This window comes from Ictidomys tridecemlineatus, chromosome 9, assembly GCF_052094955.1.
Source record: "Ictidomys tridecemlineatus isolate mIctTri1 chromosome 9, mIctTri1.hap1, whole genome shotgun sequence".
In the NCBI taxonomy this organism is placed as follows: Eukaryota; Metazoa; Chordata; class Mammalia; order Rodentia; family Sciuridae; genus Ictidomys; species Ictidomys tridecemlineatus.
In genome coordinates this window covers 31,910,581-31,931,493 of record NC_135485.1, presented here as the reverse complement: position 1 = coordinate 31,931,493, position 20,913 = coordinate 31,910,581, and the positions used below count along the sequence as shown (strand labels likewise).

At 35.9% G+C, this 20,913-nt stretch overlaps 1 protein-coding gene and 1 non-coding gene across 3 annotated transcripts in view; both read right to left on the bottom strand.

Annotated features, from left to right (window-relative positions):
• The window catches only part of Slc30a9 (solute carrier family 30 member 9), a 96,043-nt gene that overhangs the window by 29,477 nt on the left and 45,653 nt on the right, over positions 1 to 20,913 (bottom strand). For both annotated transcript variants that reach the window (XM_013356254.4, XM_005319948.5), the window contains 2 exons: positions 17,571 to 17,638; positions 14,542 to 14,644 (listed from right to left, as the gene is read on the bottom strand). In XM_013356254.4, the coding sequence (XP_013211708.2) occupies positions 14,542 to 14,644; positions 17,571 to 17,638 (171 nt within the window). The remainder of the gene's footprint in view (positions 1 to 14,541; positions 14,645 to 17,570; positions 17,639 to 20,913) is intronic.
• LOC120892483 (small nucleolar RNA SNORA38) lies at positions 15,743 to 15,872 on the bottom strand. Its single transcript, XR_005737199.2, has one exon. It is a non-coding gene; the product is annotated as a small nucleolar RNA SNORA38 (small nucleolar RNA).

The window sequence follows — 20,913 nt, the reverse complement described above, 5'->3', positions numbered from 1 at the left end:
TGACTCAGGAGGCTGAGGCAGGAGGATCTGAGTTCAAATCCAGCTTCAGCAACTTAGCGAGCTGCTAAGCAACTCAGTGAGACCCTGTCTCTAAATAAAATACAAAATATGGGACTGGGGTTAAGGCTCAGTGATAGAGCACTTGCCTACCATGGGTAAGAAACTGGGTTCAATTCCTCACACTGCATATAAATAAATAAAGGCCCACCAGCAACTTAAAAAATATTTTTTAAAAAATGCAAAATAAATCTCTAGCAATTAGAGAAATGCAATCAAAACTACTATAAGATATCACCTTACTCAAGTCAGAATGGCAGCTACTATGAAGACAAACAACAATAAGTGTTGGCGAGGATATGGGAAAAAAGGCACACTCATACATTGCTGGTGGCACTGCAAATTGGTGCAGCCAATAGGGAAAGCAGTATGGAGATTCCTTGGAAAGCTGGGAATGGAACCACCATTTGACCCAGGTATCCCTCTCCTCGGTCTATACCCAAAGGACTTAAACAGCATACTACAGGGACATAGCCACATCAGTGTTTATAGCAGCACAATTCACAATAGCTAAACTGTGGAGCCAAACTAGGTGCCCTACAGTGGATGAATGGATAAAAAAAAAATGTGGCATATATACAAAATGTAATTTTACTCAGCAATAAAAGAGAATAAAATCATGGCATTTGCAGGTAAATGGATGGAGTTGGAGAAGATAATGCTAAGTTAGCCAATCCCTAAAAAACAAATGGTGAATGTTTTCTCTGATATAAGGAGGCTGACTCATAGTGGGGTAGGGAAGGGGAGCAGGAAGAATAGATGACTTCTAGATAGGGCAGAGGAGTGGGAGGGAAAGGGAAGGGGCAGGGGATTAGCAAGGATGGTGAAATGTGATGGACATCATTATCCAAAAAACATGTATGAAGACACGATTTGGTATCAACATACTTTATATACAACCAGAGATATGAAAACCTGTGCTGTATACGTGTAGTAAAAATTGTAACACATTCCGCTGTCATTTATTTTTTAAAAATCAATAAAAAGATTTTAAAAACAAAACAAAAAATACAAAATAAGGCTGTGAATGTGGTTCAGTGGTCAAGTGCCACTGAATTCAATCCCTAGTATCCTAAATAGAAATATAGATCTCTTAAACTTGTACATTAAAATAGTGATGAACTCACCTTATGCTATGAATGTATATATACATGTATACATATGTATATAATACTTATGAAATATTTGATGAGGATTTAATCATTTTAAAATCCTTAATATTCAGATTGCATATGTAACAAAGTCTGGGATATCAACAATAATTTTTTTTAATTTTGATTTTTTAGTTATCAAAAGACCTTTATTTTAGTTTATTTATTTTTATATGGTGCTGAGGATCGAACCCAGTACCTCACACATGCTAGGCAAATGCTCTACCACTGAGCCCAACCCCAGCACTCAATAACTATTTTATAAATCAAAATTTGTGCCACATATATTCATATAAAAATCAGACCTCATAGTTCATCCGTAATCCTGCTCTCCCTCAGAGGTAAGGTAGAATCACAGTTATGTTGGGTAAGTGTCATTCTAGACTTTTTCCTGCACATTTATCTTTCACACATACCCCACACTTGTTAATGTATATATAACCAGTACAACATAGTACTAACATCTAGTGGCAAAGAAGCATCATCAGTGCTCACTGCTCCATAATCAAACCTTCCCTTTGACATTCCTTCATTACTATACATGCAGCTGTTACATGCTGTCTTGGCAGATCTTTATAGTTTTTGTTTTTTAAAAAATTTTTTAGTTGTAAATGGACACAAAACCTTTATTTTTTTAATTTAGTTTTTTTATGTGGTGTTGGGGATCGAACCCAGTGCCTCATGCAAGCTAGGCAAGTGCTCTACCACTGAGCAATGACCCCAGCTCCTTTCTAGTTGTTTTAGTGCATATGACCTGCTTACAAGACAAAGGAGTGTGTCTTCTTCTAAACACTCACTACACTGAAAACTCAAGTGTTCAATAAACTCATGTGAGTTAATATTAAATAATGTGCTGTATATTATTTAGCAGAAAAGCTTTCAAACTCTCAAATTGTGAAACTAAATCATCATTAGAGGTAAAGGTCTAATTTAAAGCTAGAAGTGTTTTGTTGCTCAGAAGTAAAGAAAAAATACGGCATAAAAATACTGCAAATAATTAAATTTTTAGAAATGTTATTATAGATCTCAAAAGGAACAGTGTTCAAAAGGATATGAGAGATACAATTTCCATCTACTGTATGAGGTCCAATTAAAATCTTTTTCACTGAAGCTTTTTGAAAACTCTAAGGCATACTCTTCACTTAGGAGTTCTTTTTTTAAAATATTTATTTTTTAGTTTTAGGTGGACACAATATCTTTATTTTATTTTTATGTAGTGCTGAGGATCAAACCCAGTGCTTCACGCATACCAGGTGAGCGCTCTACCACTGAGCCACAACCCCAGCCCCTCAGGAGTTCTTAAAGCACTTAATACTACATGGTTTCAAACTTATTTTTTTCTTATTTTGTTTATTCCTTTACAAAAATTCATTTCTTTTTCTAGTTACAAAACTAATACATGCTCACTTTAAAGAAATTTAAGTAATACAGGAGGTGGAATTATTTAAGAGTCTGGAGTACATTTCAGACACTTTCTCTCTCTCTCTCTACACAAACACACACACACACACACACACATTTATCTTTATTTCTATGTACATTTTAAAATTTATCCTTTTTTCTTTTTGTATTGGGGATTAAACCCTGGGATGATTTATCACTAAACTACATCCCCAGTCCTTTTATTTTGAGACAGAGTCTTGCTAAGTTGCTGAGGCTGGCCTTGAACTTTTGAGCCTCCTGCCTCAGTCCCCTGGGTTCCTGGGATTATAGGTGAGCATCCAGCTTCTATATTGCTTTTGTGAATATGTTTGTGCCCTATTTCAGAAAGTGGTGTTCATGCTTAAATATTTTATCGCAATTTACATGTCTTTTTGCACTTTGCTTTTCTAATATACTGATGGGTGGATAGATAAAACAATTCAAAAAATCTGACAGACCATTTCAATAGACTCAACCCATCCATTTCTAAGCATCATCAACTATAAATATATGACCAAATCTATTTAATGTAATTCATATCTATTTCCTCATAAATGTTTTGAAACAAATCCCAAGCATCACACCATTTTGTCTTTAAATATTTTAGATGAATTTCTTTAAAAAGTAGGCCTTTTAGAAAATAAAAGCAGAAGATTATTTATCAAATTTCTAAAAATTAATACTAATTCTAATATTAATGTTATAGAATTTCTACTCAGTAACATCATTTGTATATAAGTTTTATTTTTTATCTATATTTTTAGGGGGTACTGAGGACTGAACCCCAGGGTACTTTACCACTGATCTACATCCCCAGCTTTTTTTAAATTTTATTTTTATTTTTTAATTTTTTTTTATTGGTTGTTCAAAACATTACAAAGCTCATGACATATCATCTTCATACATTTGATTCAAGTGAGTTATGAACTCCCATTTTTACCCCAAATACAAATTGCAGAATCACATCAGTTACACATTCAGTTTTTACATAATGCCATATTAGTGACTGTTGTATTCTGCTGCGTTTCCTATCCCCTACTATCCCCCCTCCCCTCCCATCTTCCCTCTCTACCTCATCTGCTGTTGTTCAATTCTCTCCCTTGTTTCCCCCCCCTTTCCCCTCACAACCTCTTCTATGTAATTTTGTGTAACATTGAGGGTCTCCTACCATTTCCATATGCTTTCCCTTCTCTCTCCCTTTCTTTCCCCGCACTTGTCTCTGTTTAATGTTAATCTTTTCCTCATGCTCTTCCTCCCTGTTCTGTTCTTAGTTGCTCTCTTTATATCAAAGAAGACATTTGGCATTTGTTTTTTAAGGATTGGCTAGCTTCACTTAGCATAATCTGTTCTAATGTCATCCATTTCCCTGCAAATTCTATGACTTTGTCATTTATTAGTGCTTCGTAATACTCCATTGTGTATAGATGCCACATTTTTTTTTATCCATTCATCTATTGAAGGGCATCTAGGTTGGTTCTACAGTCTAGCTATTGTGAATTGTGCCGCTATGATCATTGATGTGGCAGTATCCCTATAGTACGCTCTTTTAAGATCCTCAGGGAATAGTCCGAGAAGGGCAATAGCTGGGTCAAATGGTGGTTCCATTCCCAGCTTTCCCAGGAATCTCCATACTGCTTTCCAAATTGGCCTCACCAATTTGCAGTCCCACCAGCAGTGTACAAGTGTACCCTTTTCCCCACATCCTCGCCAGCACTTGTTGTTGTTTGACTTCATAGTGGCTGCCAATCTTACTGGAGTGAGATGGTATCTTAGGGTGGTTTTGATTTGCATTTCTCTGACTGCTACAGATGGTGAGCATTTTTTCATGTACTTATTGATTGATTGTATGTCCTTCTCTGTGAAGTGTCTGTTCAGGTCCTTGGCCCATTTGTTGACTGGATTATTTGTTATCTTATTGTTTAGTTTTTTGAGTTCTTTGTATACTCTGGATATTAGGGCTCTATCTGAAGTGTGAGGGGTAAAAATTTGTTCCCAGGATGTATGCTCTCTATTTACCTCTCTTATTGTTTCTCTTGCTGAGAAAAAACTTTTTAGTTTAAGTAAGTCCCATCTGTTTATTCTTGTTATTAACTCTTGTGCTATGGATGTCCCATTAAGGAATTTGGAGCCCGACCCCACAATATGTAGATCGGAGCCAACTTTTTCTTCTATCAGACACAGAGTCTCTGATTTGATATCTAGGTCCTTGATCCATTTTGAGTTAACTTTTGTGCATGGAGAGAGAAAGGGATTCAGTTTCATTTTGTTGCATATGGATTTCCAATTTTCCCAGCACCATTTGTTGAAGATGCTATCTTTCTTCCATTGCATGCTTTTAGCCCCTCTATCAAATATAAGAAAGTTGTACTTTTGTGGATTGGTTTCTGTGTCCTCTATTTTGTACCATTGGTCCACCTGCCTGTTTTGGTACCAGTACCAAGCTGTTTTTGTCACTACTGCTTTGTAGTACAGTTTGAACTCTGGTATTGCTATACCTCCAGATTCACACTTCCTGCTTAGAATTGCTTTTGCTATTCTGGGTCTTTTGTTTTTCCATATGAATTTCATGATTGCTTTATCTATTTCTACCAGAAATGCCGTTGGGATTTTGATTGGCATCGCATTAAACCTGTAGAGAACTTTGGGTAATATTGCCATTTTGATGATGTTAGTTCTGCCTATCCATGAACAGGGTACATTTTTCCATCTTCTAAGATCTTCTTCTCTCTCTCTCTTTAGGGTTCTGTAGTTTTCATTGTATAAATCTTTCACTTCTTTTGTTAGGTTGATTCCCAAGTATCTTATTTTCTTTGAGGATATTGTGAATGGAGTGGTTTTCCTCATTTTCATTTCAGAAGTATTGTTGCTGATATACAGGAATGCCTTTGATTTATGCGTGTTGGTTTTATATCCTGCCACTTTGCTGAATTCATTTATTAACTCTAGCAGTTTCTTTGTAGACCCTTTTGGGTCTGTTAAATATATTATCATGTCATCCGCAAATAGCGATAATTTAAGTTCTTCTTTTCCTATTTTTATGCCTTTAATATCTATTGTCTGTCTAATTGCTCTGGCTAGTATTTCAAGAACTAAATTGAATAAAAGTGGTGATAGAGGGCATCCTGTCTTGTTCCAGATTTTAGAGGGAATGCCTTCAGTTTTTCTCCATTTAGGATGATGCTAGCCTGAGGATTAGCATATATAGCTTTTACCATGTTGAGGTAAGTTCCTGTTATCCCTAGTTTTTCTAGTGTTTTGAACACAAAGGGATGTTGTACTTTGTCGAATGCTTTTTCTGCATCTATTTAAGTCTATTGATGTGGTGGATTACATTTATTGATTTCTGTATATCGAACCAACCTTGCATCCCAGGGATGAATCCTACTTGATCATGATGCACAATTTTTTTTGATATACTTTTGTATTCGATTCACCAGGATTTTATTGAGAATTTTTGCATCTAGGTTCATTAGAGATATTGGTCTGTAGTTTTCTTTCTTTGAAGTGTCTTTGTCTGGTTTCAGGATCAGGGTGGTGTTGGCCTCATAGAATGAATTTGGAAGAACTCCTTCTTTTTCTATTTCTTGAAATAGCTTGAAAAGTATTGGTATTAATTCTTCTTTGAAGGTTTTGTAGAACTCCGCTGTATACCCATCCGGTCCAGGGCTTTTTTTGGTTGGTAGCCTTTTGATGGCTTCTTCTATTTCTTCTTTTGTTATTGGTCTGTTTAAATTGTGTGTGTCTTCCTAACTCAATCTGGGCAGATTGTATGACTTAAGAAATTTATTGATATCTTCATTGTCTTCTATTTTATTGGAATATAGGGTTTCAAAATGCTTTCTAATTATCTTTTGTATTTCTGTAGTGCCTGTCGTGATATTGCCTTTTTCATCCCGTATATTAGTAATTTGAGTTCTCTCTCTTCTTCTCTTCATTAGCATGGCTAAGGGCCTGTCGATCTTATTTATTTTTTCAAAGATCCAACTTTTAGTTTCTTCAATTTTTTCAATGTTTTTTTTTTGTTTCAATTTCGTTGATTTCTGTTCTAATTTTAATTATTTCTTGTCTTCCACCACATTTGCTGTTGTTTTGCTCTTCCTTTTCTAGGTTTTTGAGGTGTAGTGTGAGTTCATTTATTTGTTGGTTTTTTTCTTTTTTTGAGGAAAGAACTCCAAGAAATGAATTTCCCTCTTAAAACTGCTTTCATTGTGTCCCATACATTCCGGTATGTTGTGTCTGTATTGTCATTTGTCTCTAAGAATTTTTTTATCTCCTCCTTTATGTCTTCTGTAACCCATTGATCATTCAGTAACATATTTTTCATTTTCCATGTGATGTAGGATTTTTCCTTCCTTCTTTTATCATTGATTTCCAGTTTCATTTCATTATGATCAGATATGGTGCATGGTATTATCTCCACACCTTTATATTTACTGAGAGTCGCCCTATGGCATAATATATGGTCTATCGTTGAGTAGGATCCATGTGCTGCTGAGAAAAATGTGTATCCACTTGATGATGGTTGATATATTTTATATATGTCGGTTAAGTCTAGGTTATTGATTGCGTTATTGAGTTTTATAGTTTCTTTGTTCAGCTTTTGTCTAGAGGATTTGTCCAATGGCGAGAGTGGTGTGTTGAAGTCCCCCATAATTATTGTGTTGTGGTCTATTTGACTCTTGAACTTGAGGAGAGTTTGTTTTATGAACGTTGCAGCACCATTATTTGGTGCATTCAAGTTGATAATTGTTATGTCTTGATGGTGGATGGTTCCTTTTAACAGTATATAGTGTCCTTCTTTATCCCTTTTGATTAACTTAGGTTTGAAGTTGATTTTATTGGATATGAGTATGGCCACTCCTGCTTGCTTCCGAGGGCTATGTGAGTGGTATGATTTTTCCCAACCTTTCACCTTCAGCCTGTGTATGTCTTTTCCTATCATATGAGTCTCCTGAAGGCAGCATATTGTTGGATTTGTTTTTTTAATCCAGGTTACTAGCCTATGTCTCTTGATTGGTGAATTTAAGCCATTAACAGTTAAGGTGACAATTGAAATATGGTTTGTACTTTCAGTCATGTTTATTTATTTATTTATTTTAGTTTGGCTGTTTTTCCTCTTTGGTTATTTTTCTCCCCCTTTACTGAGATACCTCCCACTGTTAGTTTTGGGCACTATTTTCCATTCCTCTTCTTGTGGTATTTTGCTCCAAATGCTTTGCAGTGCTGGTTTTCTGGCTGCGAATTCTTTTAGCTTTTGTTTATCGTGAAAGATTTTAATTTCATTGTCAAATCTGAAGCTTAATTTTACTGGATACAGTATTCTTGGTTGGAATCCATTATTTTTCAGAGTTTGAAATACGTTGTTCTAGGATCTTCTCGCTTTCAAAGTCTGTGATGAAAAATCAGTCGTTAACCTAATTGGTTTACCCCTGAAAGTAATCTGTCTCCTTTCTCTCATAGCTTTTAATATTCTCTCCTTGTTCTGTATGTTAGCTATCTTCATAATTATATGTCTTGGAGTTGGTCTATTACAGTTTTGGATGTTTGGGGTCCTGTAGGCTTCTAGGATTTGGCAATCCATGGCATCTTTCATCTCTGGGAAGTTTTCTAGGATTATTTCATTTAATAAGTTGTCCATTCCTTTGGTTTGAACCTCTGTGCCTTCTTCTATCCCAATGACTCTCAAATTTGGTTTTTTTATGAGATCCCATATCTCTTGGATAGATTGCTCATGAGATTTAAGCATCTTTTCTGTGTTGACTATATTCTTTTCAAGTTGATAAACTTTGTCTTCATTATCTGATGTTCTGACTTCTACTTGATCTAGTCTATTTGTAATATTCTCATTAGAGTTTTTAATCTGGTTTATGGTTTTTTGCATTTCTAGGATTACTGTTTGGTTTTTTTTTTAAATCTCTATCTCCTGGTAAAGCTTGTTCTTTGCAGTTTGAATTTGTTTAGTTCATTTTCAAAATATACTTTCAATGCTTGGACTTGCTGTCTCATGTCTTCTCTAATATTCCGTTCCATCTGAGTTAGGTATGCCTTGGTTTCTTTCCCTGTCCATGTTTCTGATGCTTCTACGTCCTCCTGTAGATTTAAGTTGTCCTGCATTGTTTGTAGTCCTTTTTTCTCTTGTTTTTTCATGTTGTTCACGTTACTTTCCAGCTCTGTTTGACTGCTTTGTAACTGCTTTCTTCTATACATTTGTTTTGGCTTTGTATATCTCTCAACTCTCCTTTGTGGTGGGAGATTATGTCTAGAAATGTTGGGCTTTATTGTACTTTAAACCTGATTCATTCAATTCATAAAAGGCTTCCAGGTTCTATATGCATATAGTGATTTGTTGTTTGTTCTTAGGACTATATGTTTAGATTAGGTGCTATGATGGTACGAGGGTTAGTATGTCTTGGCTACTTTAGAAGATTGCTCTACTGAAGGTGGATACTAATAGGCAATTGGATCAGGGTGTTGGTAGTAGGTAGGTACTTAGGAGCCCTATAGACAGCCTCCAGACATTCACCTATTTGCATTTAGACAATTACATGTAATGGAAGATGTACTGCTTGAGTTGAAAGTTGGGGGGTAGGGGAATGAAGGTGCTCTTAAAAAGAAAGAAGGAGAGAGAGATAGATAGATTAGAGGAGAATAAAAAGAACAATAAAACTTGAAACGGGAAAGAAAGAGAGAAGGAAAAGAGGAGAAAGGAACAGAGAGAGAAGAAGAAAAAAAAATATTGAAGTCTTAAAAATCCATTTTCTTCTCTTCCAGTAGGTGGAGCTGTGCCCTCCGAGCAGAGCTTCTGCTGTCTACCTGCCCATAGCAATCCCTGTAAGGCGTCTCCTGGGAATCTCTCAGACTTGTCAGTCCAGAGCCATTTCACTTCTCTGGCCCTTACCCCCGTTCCTCCTGTCAGCCAGCCAGCCAGCCAGGTTCTGTTCACCAGAAGCGGTTCCCCAGAGATCTAGTTACACTTGCAGCCCCACCGCATGTCCCATTTAAGGCCCAGTGCTGTGGTAAACTGGCGGCTAAGACCTTGGGAGTCACCGCTGGTGATATGGGGGGTTGGGGGTCGGGGATCCCCTCTGCTTCCCTACAGACACAACCCCTGAGAGGTCCATGAAGTTTCCTGGCTGCTTGTATCTGGATGGGGAGGGAGTCACACACCTGCTAAAGTGGATTCTGCTGGGAAGGAATTCCGACGCTGCTATGGCAGGCCCCAGGCTCCTTGCCAGAGTGTCCGAAGGGAGGGGTGGGACTGGTCTGTCCCCGGTTGGCTTCAGCTCCCAGCTTGCTATTTCATGAAGGCTTGGCTAAAGACTTCTTCCTGCCAAGCTGTGTCTTGGAGGCTAGCGGGACCCAGTCACGTTTGCTGCTGGCGGACGGGCCGGCAGCCACAGCGAGGTGCGTGAACTGTGGCTGGCGGATCTGGACCTCTGCGTCTCCTGGCAGGGATTCGATCCTCTGGGATAATCTGTCGCTTCAAAAAATCCTAGTAGCTCCCGGCCGGTCTCTCTTCAGTGTGATTTTGCTAGGAGATTCTCCGTTGGTAGAATCTAAGTGTTATCTATGCGTCTTTATGACCCCATCACTGGGGGGGTATTGAAAACGCTGCCTCTCCACCCGCCGCCATGTTGGATCTCCCCAGGTTCTTTTTATTTCTTATTTTAAGATGGGTCTTGCCAAGTTGCTGAGGCTGGCTCAAACTTGTGATCCTCCTGCTTCAGCCTCATGGGTTGCTGAGACTACAGGAGTGCACCATCATGCTTGGCATAAAAATTTTTATTTTTGAGAAAAAATTCACAGGCAGTGAAATACACAAATTTTGAGTTTATAGTTTTTTGAGTTTTAACAAATGTACACAGCTCTGTAACATATTCCTATTGAGACAGAACCTTTCCATCATCCCCAAAAGTTCCCCTATGCTTCTTTTTAATCTTCCCCCACAAGAGATGCAACCATTTAAAATAATTTAAATTAAAGTTCAAATTTTATCATAAGTACTCTTTTGTGTTCACGTTCTTTCAGTATTGAGATGCATAATGCTACCAAATAGATAAGTAGTTCATTCTTTTTTATTGCCAGATAATATTTCATTGACTGTTTATACCTATTGATGTTGATGGGCACTGGATTGACTCCAGTTTTCTATAAACATTCTCATACAAGTCTTTTGTGGACATTCATTCCATTTCTCTTGAGTAAATACTTAGGAGTACAACTGCTGGGTCAACAGGAAAGGCATATATTTATAGGAGAATGCCAAACATTTCAACAGTGTACCATTTTACTTTCTACCAGCAATGTCTAAGAGATCTGGCTGCTCTCTATCTTCACTAACATCTGATTGACTGGCTTTCTAATTTTAGCCACTATAGTGGATGAACAGAGGGTCTTGCTGTGGTTTTAGTATATATTTCCTGGTGACTAAAAGTATTAGCACTTTCTCATGTATCTACTGACCACCACTCATGTATCTTTATTTGTGAAATACCTGTTCAAAACTTTAATCTTTAAAAAAAATGAGTTATCTTTTATTCCCAAGTTGTATAAGTTCTTTATTTTAGACATCAATTCTTTGTCAGATATGTTTTGTGACTAATTTTCTCCCAGTCTATAGCTTGTCTTTTTAGTTTCTTTCTTTTTTTTTTTCCACTACAGTTTGTAGATGAACACAATATCTTTATTTATTTACTTTTATGTGGTGCTGAGGATCAAACCCAGTGCCTCACATGTACAAGGCAAGCACTCCATCATTGAGCTACAATCCTAGGCTGCCTTTTCAGTTTCTTCAGGGTATCTTTTAATAAGAAAAGGTTTTTAATTTTCATGAAGTTTAATTTGTAAAAAACTTTTATGGTATAGTTTATTCCCTATTTACAAAGTTTATGCTTACCCAAGAGTCTAGAAGATTCTTCTAGAATCTTCAGTTTAGCTTTTATATTTGAGCCTATGACCCAACCCTCAGATTTGTACACACTATGGGTCAAGGTTCCTTTTGTCCCCATATGGATATCTAAAATTTCTAGTAGTGTTTGTTAAAAAAGGGAAAAAATTTTTCCTTTCTTCAGTGAACTGCATTGGTACCTCCCTCAAAAGTCAGCTAGTGCTGGGCACAGTGGCACATACCTATAATCCCAGCAATTTAGGAAGCTGAGGTGGGAGGATCACAAGTTCAAGGCCAGCCTCAGCAACTGAGCGAGGCCCTAAACAACTTAGGGAGACCCTGTCTCACAGTTTTAAAAACTGGGGGCAGGGAGTAGGAACAGTGCACCCCTGGGTTCAATCCCCAGTAATCTCCCCCACCAAAAGAAGTCAATTGTAAATGTGAATCTGTTGGTAGAATCTCTAATTCTGTTTTATTTGTCAATTTTTTCTGTCCCCTTCCCCTAGTAGTGGGTACTAAACCTATGAGTACTTTATCACTGAGCTATATCCCCAGCCCTTTTTTGAGACAAGAGTCTTGTTAAATTGCACAGGCTAGCCTATATTTGTGATCCTCCTGCCTGAGGCTCCCTGACTGCTGGAACAACAGGCCTGTGACACTGTGCATGGCTACTTGTCTATCAATTCTTATGCCAATATTTCACTGTTCTAGTTATTAAGCTTTATCTGACTTAAAGTCCTCTGAATTTCTTTTCAAGATTGCTTTACATATTCTAAATTCTTTGAATTTCCAAATAAAATTTTAAAATTTATTCAGTTTGCCAATTTGTATAAAAAGCCTGTAGGGATTATAATTAGGATTACATTAAATCTGCAGATTACTTTAGGAAAATTTTACATATTAATCCCATGGCATCCAATCCATGTGAACATAGTATTATCTCTCCATTTCTTTAAATCTTTTAAAATTTCTCCGAATTTATAATTTTCAGTATAAAGATTTTGTACATCTTTTATTAGATTTCTTATTTAGTATTTTGTGGTACTACTAATGGAAATTTTTAAGAGTCATATTTCTCTCATTGATTTTCTGGTAGTAGAAATGCATTGGTAGCTGCATATTAACCTTCTAAACTTACTGATAATAAATATTAAACCAACCTTACATTCCTGGAATTATAGTCACTAGATTATACTTATTTTTACAGAGTGTTAGATTTGACTGTATTTTAAAGATTTTTGAAGCATGTTCATGAGGGATCCTGGTCTCTCTATTTTTCTTTACTCTTGTAATGATTTTGTAAAGTTCTGCTTCATTAAAGAAGTTGAAAAGAATTTCCTTCTCCATTTCTGAAAGTCTATGTACTATTATTTCTTCCTTAAAAGTTGATCAAGTTCTCTTGATACTATCCCATAGGTTACTATGGATTTCTTCTTCTTTTCCAGTTTTCTCTCTCTGGTTTTAGAATGTTTTGTACTGCAAATTCAAGACTAATTGTTTTCTTTGCATTATCTAATCTGGTATTAATTCTATACAGTGAATTTTTTTCTGACATTTTTCTTTTTAGCTCAAAAATCTTCATTTCTTTATCCATATCTTCCCTTTCTCTTCTCATTACATTCACATTTATTTTCAATGCAAAAACATAGGTAATAACTGTTTAATACCCTTGTCTGCTAATTCTATCATCCATCAAATAGACTGTTTTACTCACTGACTTTTTTCCTGATTATGAGTCAAAGTTTCCTGCTCCTTGGACCATCTAGTAGTTTTTTTTTTTTTAATTGTATGCTAAACACTGTGCATGTAATACTTGTTATACTGAATGTTAGGATTTCCCTATCTTCCTTAAAGAGTGTAGGGCTTTCTTCTGACAAGTTATTAAATTGTCTGCATATCAGTTTGATCTAGGGAGGTCTGTTAGGAAGGGTTCTACTAAAATAGCCTTTACAATTAAGGGTAATTTATCTCCACTATTATGGTAAGAGCCTTTTGTTGATATGGGTATTAATGGGGACCCTCTTATCTCACCTCTCAGAACTTGAATGTATTTCAGTCCTGTGTGAGCTCTAGGACTTACTCAGCTTATTGCTGCTCCATGATGGTTTCTTACCCAGACTAATGTCTACACCTTACACATGTGTGAATTAACATTCAGCGAAGACTCAACTCAAGGAAATCCCTATATAAGACTTCCACAGATTTTTGTCTTATTTAGTTCCTTTCTCTATTGAATTCTGCTTTGTAATGGAGCCACTTCAGATTCCCTGAACATTCATTTCTGTCTTCTTAACTCATATGACTGTAATTTCCCACTATTTTATATCTTTACTCAAAACCGTGATTTACTGACTCTTAGAGTCATTAAGAACTCATTTAGACAACAAATTTCTACTCAATGTAAGAATTTCTTCTAGGAAACCTGTAATCACTTCGTAACTGATAGCTATACTTCACATTCCATTGCTGGATGTTCTCAGAGCCCAATGATCTGCTTTAAAATATAATATGAAAACCCTCTATATTATTGGGGAATTAATTCCAAGACAATTCAAGGATAATAAAATCCTTGGATGCTCAAATCCCTTATATAAAATAGTATAATTTGCATATAACTTACAAATGTTTATTTAAAAAATCATTTAAAAAATTTTTAAAATCTCATTTAAAAAATCATTTCTATATTATTTATCATTTCTATATTACTTATGCCTAATACAGTGTAATGCTATGTATATAATTACCAAATTGTTTAGAGAATGACAAGGAAAAATGACTGTACATGTTCTGTACAGATACAATTTTTTTTTTAGTATTTTTGGTTGAATCTTAAGATATGGAAACCATGGATATAGAACCCACAGATATAGAAAGCCAATTGTACTTAATCACTCAAAAGTAAAACAATTTTTCTTTTCTACCATAAACCAACTATAGGAATCACTGTTTTTAAATATATCAACTTTCAGACTAAAGCTTAAAAATGTATTTTAAAATTAGAAAGAAAAAAGCTTTTATCCTCACCTGGTTACAAGTATCAGATAATGAGTGTATAGCTTCTGAAAACATACTTGCTGAACCCGTATAAATCCAGGCAAGGAATTTAAAGAAGCAGTTTAAACCATTGCTAGGGGAGAGAGAGAACAATTTATCATAGATTTAGATTAAAAATTTTCACCAAAAGCTTATTTAATTGACTGAAGTCCATTAAAAGTAAATTTAAAAGAAATTATTACCATTCACATAACAAGAGTACAAATCTGAAAAATATAGTTTATGGTACCATTAAGTACTCACATAAAGAGGCACAATATATGTAAGCAATTACTTAAACGTATTTTGAGAATGTGAGAGAAAAGAGGGTATTCTGCATTTGGACAAGATGAAAAGTAAAAGAGAATCTGCATTTGATATTGTCCAGGAAGCCAGCATTAAAGATAAGACTTTGGTAAGCCTCTGATGAGCAGGGAGATGCCAGAGTTGAGGACAAACCTAGACTATATAGCCTTGGGTCAAAAACTAGAAGACCCAAATGCTCAAATAAATAGGATTACCTCAGAGAAAACGAGGGGCTCAGATTCCACCAGTAATGACTAGCATGGCTGATCTCAAGCACTCTGCTTGTCACCTACCATGCTATATTACAACTCCATAATACAAATATTAACACCCACATTTTGTAAATAAGAAAATCATACATCTCCAATTATCCTTTCCTCTTCCCACTCTCCTTCACTTCAGAATTTTTTTTTTTTTTTTTTGCAATAGTGGGGGCTGAACACAAGAACACTTTACCACTGAACTAAATCCCTAGGCCTTTTTATTTTAAGACAGGGTGTTGCTAAATAGCCCAGGCTGACCTCAAACTTGTGAACTCCTGCCTCAGTCTCCAAAGTAGCTGGGATTACAAGCAGAGGCCACCACACTGGGAAGATAACTTATTGGGAAAAAAAATCTAATTTATTTCTATGGTCTCAGTTTTCCTCACTTTATACTAAGTCTCTGGTTCACTACCACAATGTCTCCTCTCTTCAACATCCTACTAGATTGTTCCTATCAATACTAGCAACTATTCCTTGTTATTAAAGTCCTAGAAATATTTTAGTACTTTCCTTAACCTCTATTTGCCACTTTTGATACTCCTGGCTTTCTTCCTACCCTGTGCCTCACTGTTCCTCTCTCCCTTGAAGGCTCTTTTTCCTCCACGTTTTTTTCCTTCCCTTTTCTATGTGAGGTGACTGATCATAAGCCCATGGGGAATGAGCTGCCCTCAGACTTTTCCAAATCTATATTTCTTTACTGCTAATTCTTATATGTCCAAAGACAGAGAACCAAAGACACAACTTTGTAGTGGAGGTTCCTCCACCTATTTCTTAAAAGTCAGCATTCTTCAAGGATTTCTCATGGAGGCTTTTCTTCACCCTATATGTACTATTCCCCATATGATCTCAGTACTTCTATGGCTTTAATTATCATTTGAATAATTAAATACTAATGTGAATATTGATAATTTTTGACTCTAAATATCTAACCTAGTTCTCTCTCCTGAGCTTAGAACAATATACATTAACAATAATGATTATTAAGTATATTTTATGCACCAGGTACTATACTAACCAGGTTATGGATGTTATACATATTCCTCTATCAAGGAGAGCTATAATTACTATCACTATTTTACTAGCAAAAAGAACTAATCCAGGCTGGGGCTGTAGCTCAGTAGCAGAGCGCTTGCCTAGCATGTGTGAGGTACTTCATTCGATCCTTAGCACCACATAAAAATAAATAAAACAAAACAACAACAACAAAAACCCCATTCTGTCCATCTACAGCTACAAAAAAGAAAAAAAAAAAAGAACTAGTCCGATTGATCACCTACATCTGACCTACAGATACCTCAAACTAAAATATTTTCTCTGTCCATACTTTGCCCTCTTTCTAGCATTCTCTCAGTGAATGGAACAATATTTACTCAATGCCTAAAGAGAGAAACTTGGGTATCATCTTTGACCATATTTTTTAAGTACCCACTGAATCTGTCTGTGTCTCTCCATGTGTCCAATCATGACATCATCATTCCTTGTTTACATTATTGTAAATGCCTTGCTCTAGTTTAGTACCCCTGCAAATCTTAAAGAATCATGCATTGTATCTTTACATATCCAGGTCTTCTTATAGTTTCTGATACATATTTTTAAGAAATAAAAGAACTAATGAATTATAGAATTAATGCTTTTACGTTGCTTAGGGCCTTGCTAAGTTGCTGAAGCTCGTCTGGAATTTTCAAGCCTCCTGTCTCAGCTTCCAGAGTCAGTAGGTTTATGCCACTGTGTAAGCGGCTGTGCCTGGCTATACAGCTTAAAATAGATTGATCAGCTGGGCGTGGTGGTGCATGCTTGCAATCTCAGCGACTTGGGAGGCTAAGACAGAAGGATCACAAGTTTGAGGCCTGCCTCAGCAGTGAGGACCTAAGCAACTTAGTAAGATCCTGTCTTAAAATAAAAAATAAAAAGGGCTGGGGAATGTATCTCAGTGATAGAAGTGCCCCTGAGTTAAATCCCAGTATCAAAAAAAAAAAAGTGATTAGCAAAATGAATAAAAGGTAAGCAATGTAACAGGAATCAAGAAGACAGACGGAAAAAGAAAAAAATCAATAATTATGTTCTTCTAGGTAAATGGGAGAAAACAAGCATGAATATATTCTTTAGTATCTGTAACCTAGGTTGGTTCAGTTATTCAAAAAATAAGCTTGGCCGATTTAACATTTTAAAAGAGATTCTACCAATTTCAGTGAAAATAAACAATTTCAGGTAGCAATGAAGATCTTAACAATATCAAAAGTACATAGAGCATAAGCGTGAGTGCCTGCCTCTGTGGACTCCTACTCTTCCCCCACTGCTTTACTAACAATACAGGCTTATTCGATTCTTCCTAAAACAACATGAACCTCTAACTCTATAGCTCCCTACCAAGTAATAACTTTATATATTCAAGCATACACACATTAAAAAGAATATATTTCTATTTTTACAAGTTTATTTTTCAGTACTTACATGCAAATGGCAACCATCACCACTTTTCCTGGTCCCTTAAAGAACACTGATGCTGTTCTGGAGCGTGGCTATAAAAACAAAAACAAAAACAAAACCTCTCCAAAATCTCCCACAAAAGCACTATAATACTCTGACACAGTAGAAAATTTGTCTTCTATCAAAACCTCTCAACAACTAGGGTTTACTTATTTCTTTTCCCTCAGAATTTCCTCTTAAAAATTGGTCAGAAGAAAATTAAAAATGCAGCTAGAAAAAGACCTTAAGTGTTTTCCCTGTAATTCATGTCATGCCTACTTCCAGAAAGGATCCAAATGGGCCCCAAAGAAACCAGTAATAAAGTGATAAAAATATATTGAACTGAAATTCATATATTCTACAAATTTTGCATTTCTTAAGCAACTTCTTAACTTTTCAAAAAGAAACAGCCAAAGCCAATGACTCTGCTGTTCTACTTCAACTTCTGACTATTCTCTCAAGACAAAAGACCTCAACTGAAAATAGTGTGTTAAATTCCAGAACAAAGCAAAACAAACGAAACAAAGCAAGTAGGGAAACATTCAGGGGAACTATATTCTTTTTCTTTCTTTTTTTGCCTTTCTTTGAATATATACTCCTTGTGTTTTCTCTCATACTTTTTCCTTCTCCTGGATTGTTATTACCTTCTTTTATTATTATTATTACCTACTTTTTGTTATTACCTACTTTTTTTTGTTATTACCTTCTTTTTCCACTGCAATCTCTTTATTCTCTTCCATGTCTAGCCAAGTGTCACCTTTCTTCCTTGATAGCCTTCCTTGATAATCAACACAGAAATACTCTACTATAAATTTATTATTGTACTTTACACCTTTATTAAAGTATTTTATGTTTTTCCTTCCACCATTTACTCAGGAAATACTTATTGTGCAACTACTCTATGCCTGGCACAGTTCCAGATGCTGGAACATGACAGTAAACAAGAAGGGAGTTCCTGCCTTCACAAATCTCATAGATCACAAATGCCTAACATCAAATAGTAATGAATATAATAAAGCAAATTAAAGAGAAGTAATATGGCAATGGGTGGGGAAGAGTTCAAGTAGTCAGGGAAAGAGGCTCAATTATGAGACGAGAAAGTCCAAAGACTGTAACAGAAATAAGCTTGGTTTGTACAAAGGACAAAAATAAGGCCACGGTGGCTGAAGCAAGAAAAATAGTAGGAACTGGGGCCAGAGAAACAGGAGCTATATCCCACAGGACTCTGCAGACTCCTTACTTACTTAGTTTGAATTTTATTCTAGTGGGAAAAAAAGAAAGTCACTGAATAATGTTAAGCAGAGAATTGACATAGTCTGATTTATGTTTTTAAAAGATACAGTTTATGATATGGACAAAAAAACAAAAGATAGAGCGATTAATTAGAAAGATGTTCCAGGTAGGAGAGAAGAATGGTTTAGACTAAGGTTTCAATTAAAGAACACAGTGAGAGGCAGCTACACTAGGAATGTATTTTGGAGAAAATGCCAATGGAACTTGCTAATGGATTTAAAATATAAAAAAGGCCCTTAATGAATCTCTAATGTTAGCAGTCTGGATAAAGAGGAAGAGTTCTCTGCAAAGGAAACTGAGGAAGAGGGATTAATAAAGTAGGGGAAAAAATGCTAGAGATTCTTAGGATTCTTGAGAACAATGTGTTCCAAGGAAGAATACCTGCTAGTGTATTTGATACTTCCTTACTTCTCTGATTTCCATAAAGAGGGATTCCCGCTACTCCCATATTGTTGGCATTGTACACTCCCCTCCTCCTACTGGCCTCCTGAGAATGAGGTAGGTAAACTGATAAACTTGTGACGGAATGCTGGGCATGCTTAGTTTGTTCTCTCCTTTCCTTTAGGATTTGGTATACATTCTGTTCTGTTCTTCCCCAGCTCTACCTAAGAAGTAGCAGGGTGGGGAGCTGGCTACAACTTAATAAGTCCAAGTAAGTAAAGTATTTAAAATCTAAAGTACTGGGGCTTGGATCCTTGAGAAAAACAAATAGGGGGCGAAATTTAAGGTTTTAGTGGGTCATGCCAAGCAAAATTTGATTCTTACTAAGTTACCATAACTTATGGCAATTTTGTCCCCTGTAGGCAAGCACCAACAGGTCTTAAAGAGAAGGACTGGACCTCAATGAAATAGAGGTCCTACAGGGCAGTCTATAACAACTTAAATTCTATAGATCCAAGTTGGCCTGATATTGCAGAAAAAACTGAGAAAAGATTCTGATTTAGGCATTAGGGAAGCAAAATGTTTTTGTTCTGAGGGCTGTGTATTTGCTTGTTTTGCACTTTTATGGTGTTTTCACCCAGTTCTAGAAGCCAGGATTTTAAAGAGTATTTCCAAAATTCCATATGAACACCAGAGCAAAAGGCCTTGCCTTGAGAAACAGTGTGAACTGTCTACACTTTATGAAAAATATGTAGTATTCATCTGTGACAGGTAGAGTGTAGTATTTTATGAGGCTATTTATTACTTTCCAATGTATCCACTTAAGACAAGTTAGAAACTGCTGCTTCTACAGTATCATGAGCACAGGCGCCACATTATGCAAGTGTGCACAGATGCAGAACATGAAAATAACTCCCTGTGGCTCCTTATTTATTATTAATTCCATATTTATTAATTAATTTTATGGTAGGGCTAGTATGGATACCTTTATAACAACTGTGTGCTGTTAAAACAATAAAGATTCAATGACTCTGTTTGGAAGGATGTTTTCTCTATTAATGGTAAAATTTATGAAGAAGTGAAGTCTTGATTAAATGGCAATCACTGGACTCTATACGTAACTGTGTTTTATCATATCACTGTTAAATGTTATCCAGAAACCATCAACTGGCTGCACAGTGTTGTGTGATCCAAGGTATGTGTAAAATTCACTGTCCTTCCTTTTATACCACTACTTGGCAATGGTATTCCAGCTTTAGAAACTTGACTCTTGAATGGCAAGATAATGTTAGATGCAAAAGGTTTGATTTCATTTATAAGTAGTGCAAAGGTTCAACATTTTAAGTAAAAATACTTTTATACACTATTCTCTCACAAATTTTTTAAACATTAGAACTTTCCTCTGAGGGAAAAAATACTTCAGGACTTGAATTTTGTATAAATTTTAACTGTAAAATAAAGATTTATCTTCTATCTGTTCATGAAAATGAAAAAAAAAAAAGGAGAGATCAGTAGAGGAAAGGGCTCATGGAATAAAAGAAGGGAGTGAGGGAGTGACATTGGCCAAATTATACTGTCATATTGTGTATTGTGTGCGTGTATGAATAAATAATAAATAATCCCACCAGTATGTACAACTATAATGCACCAACAA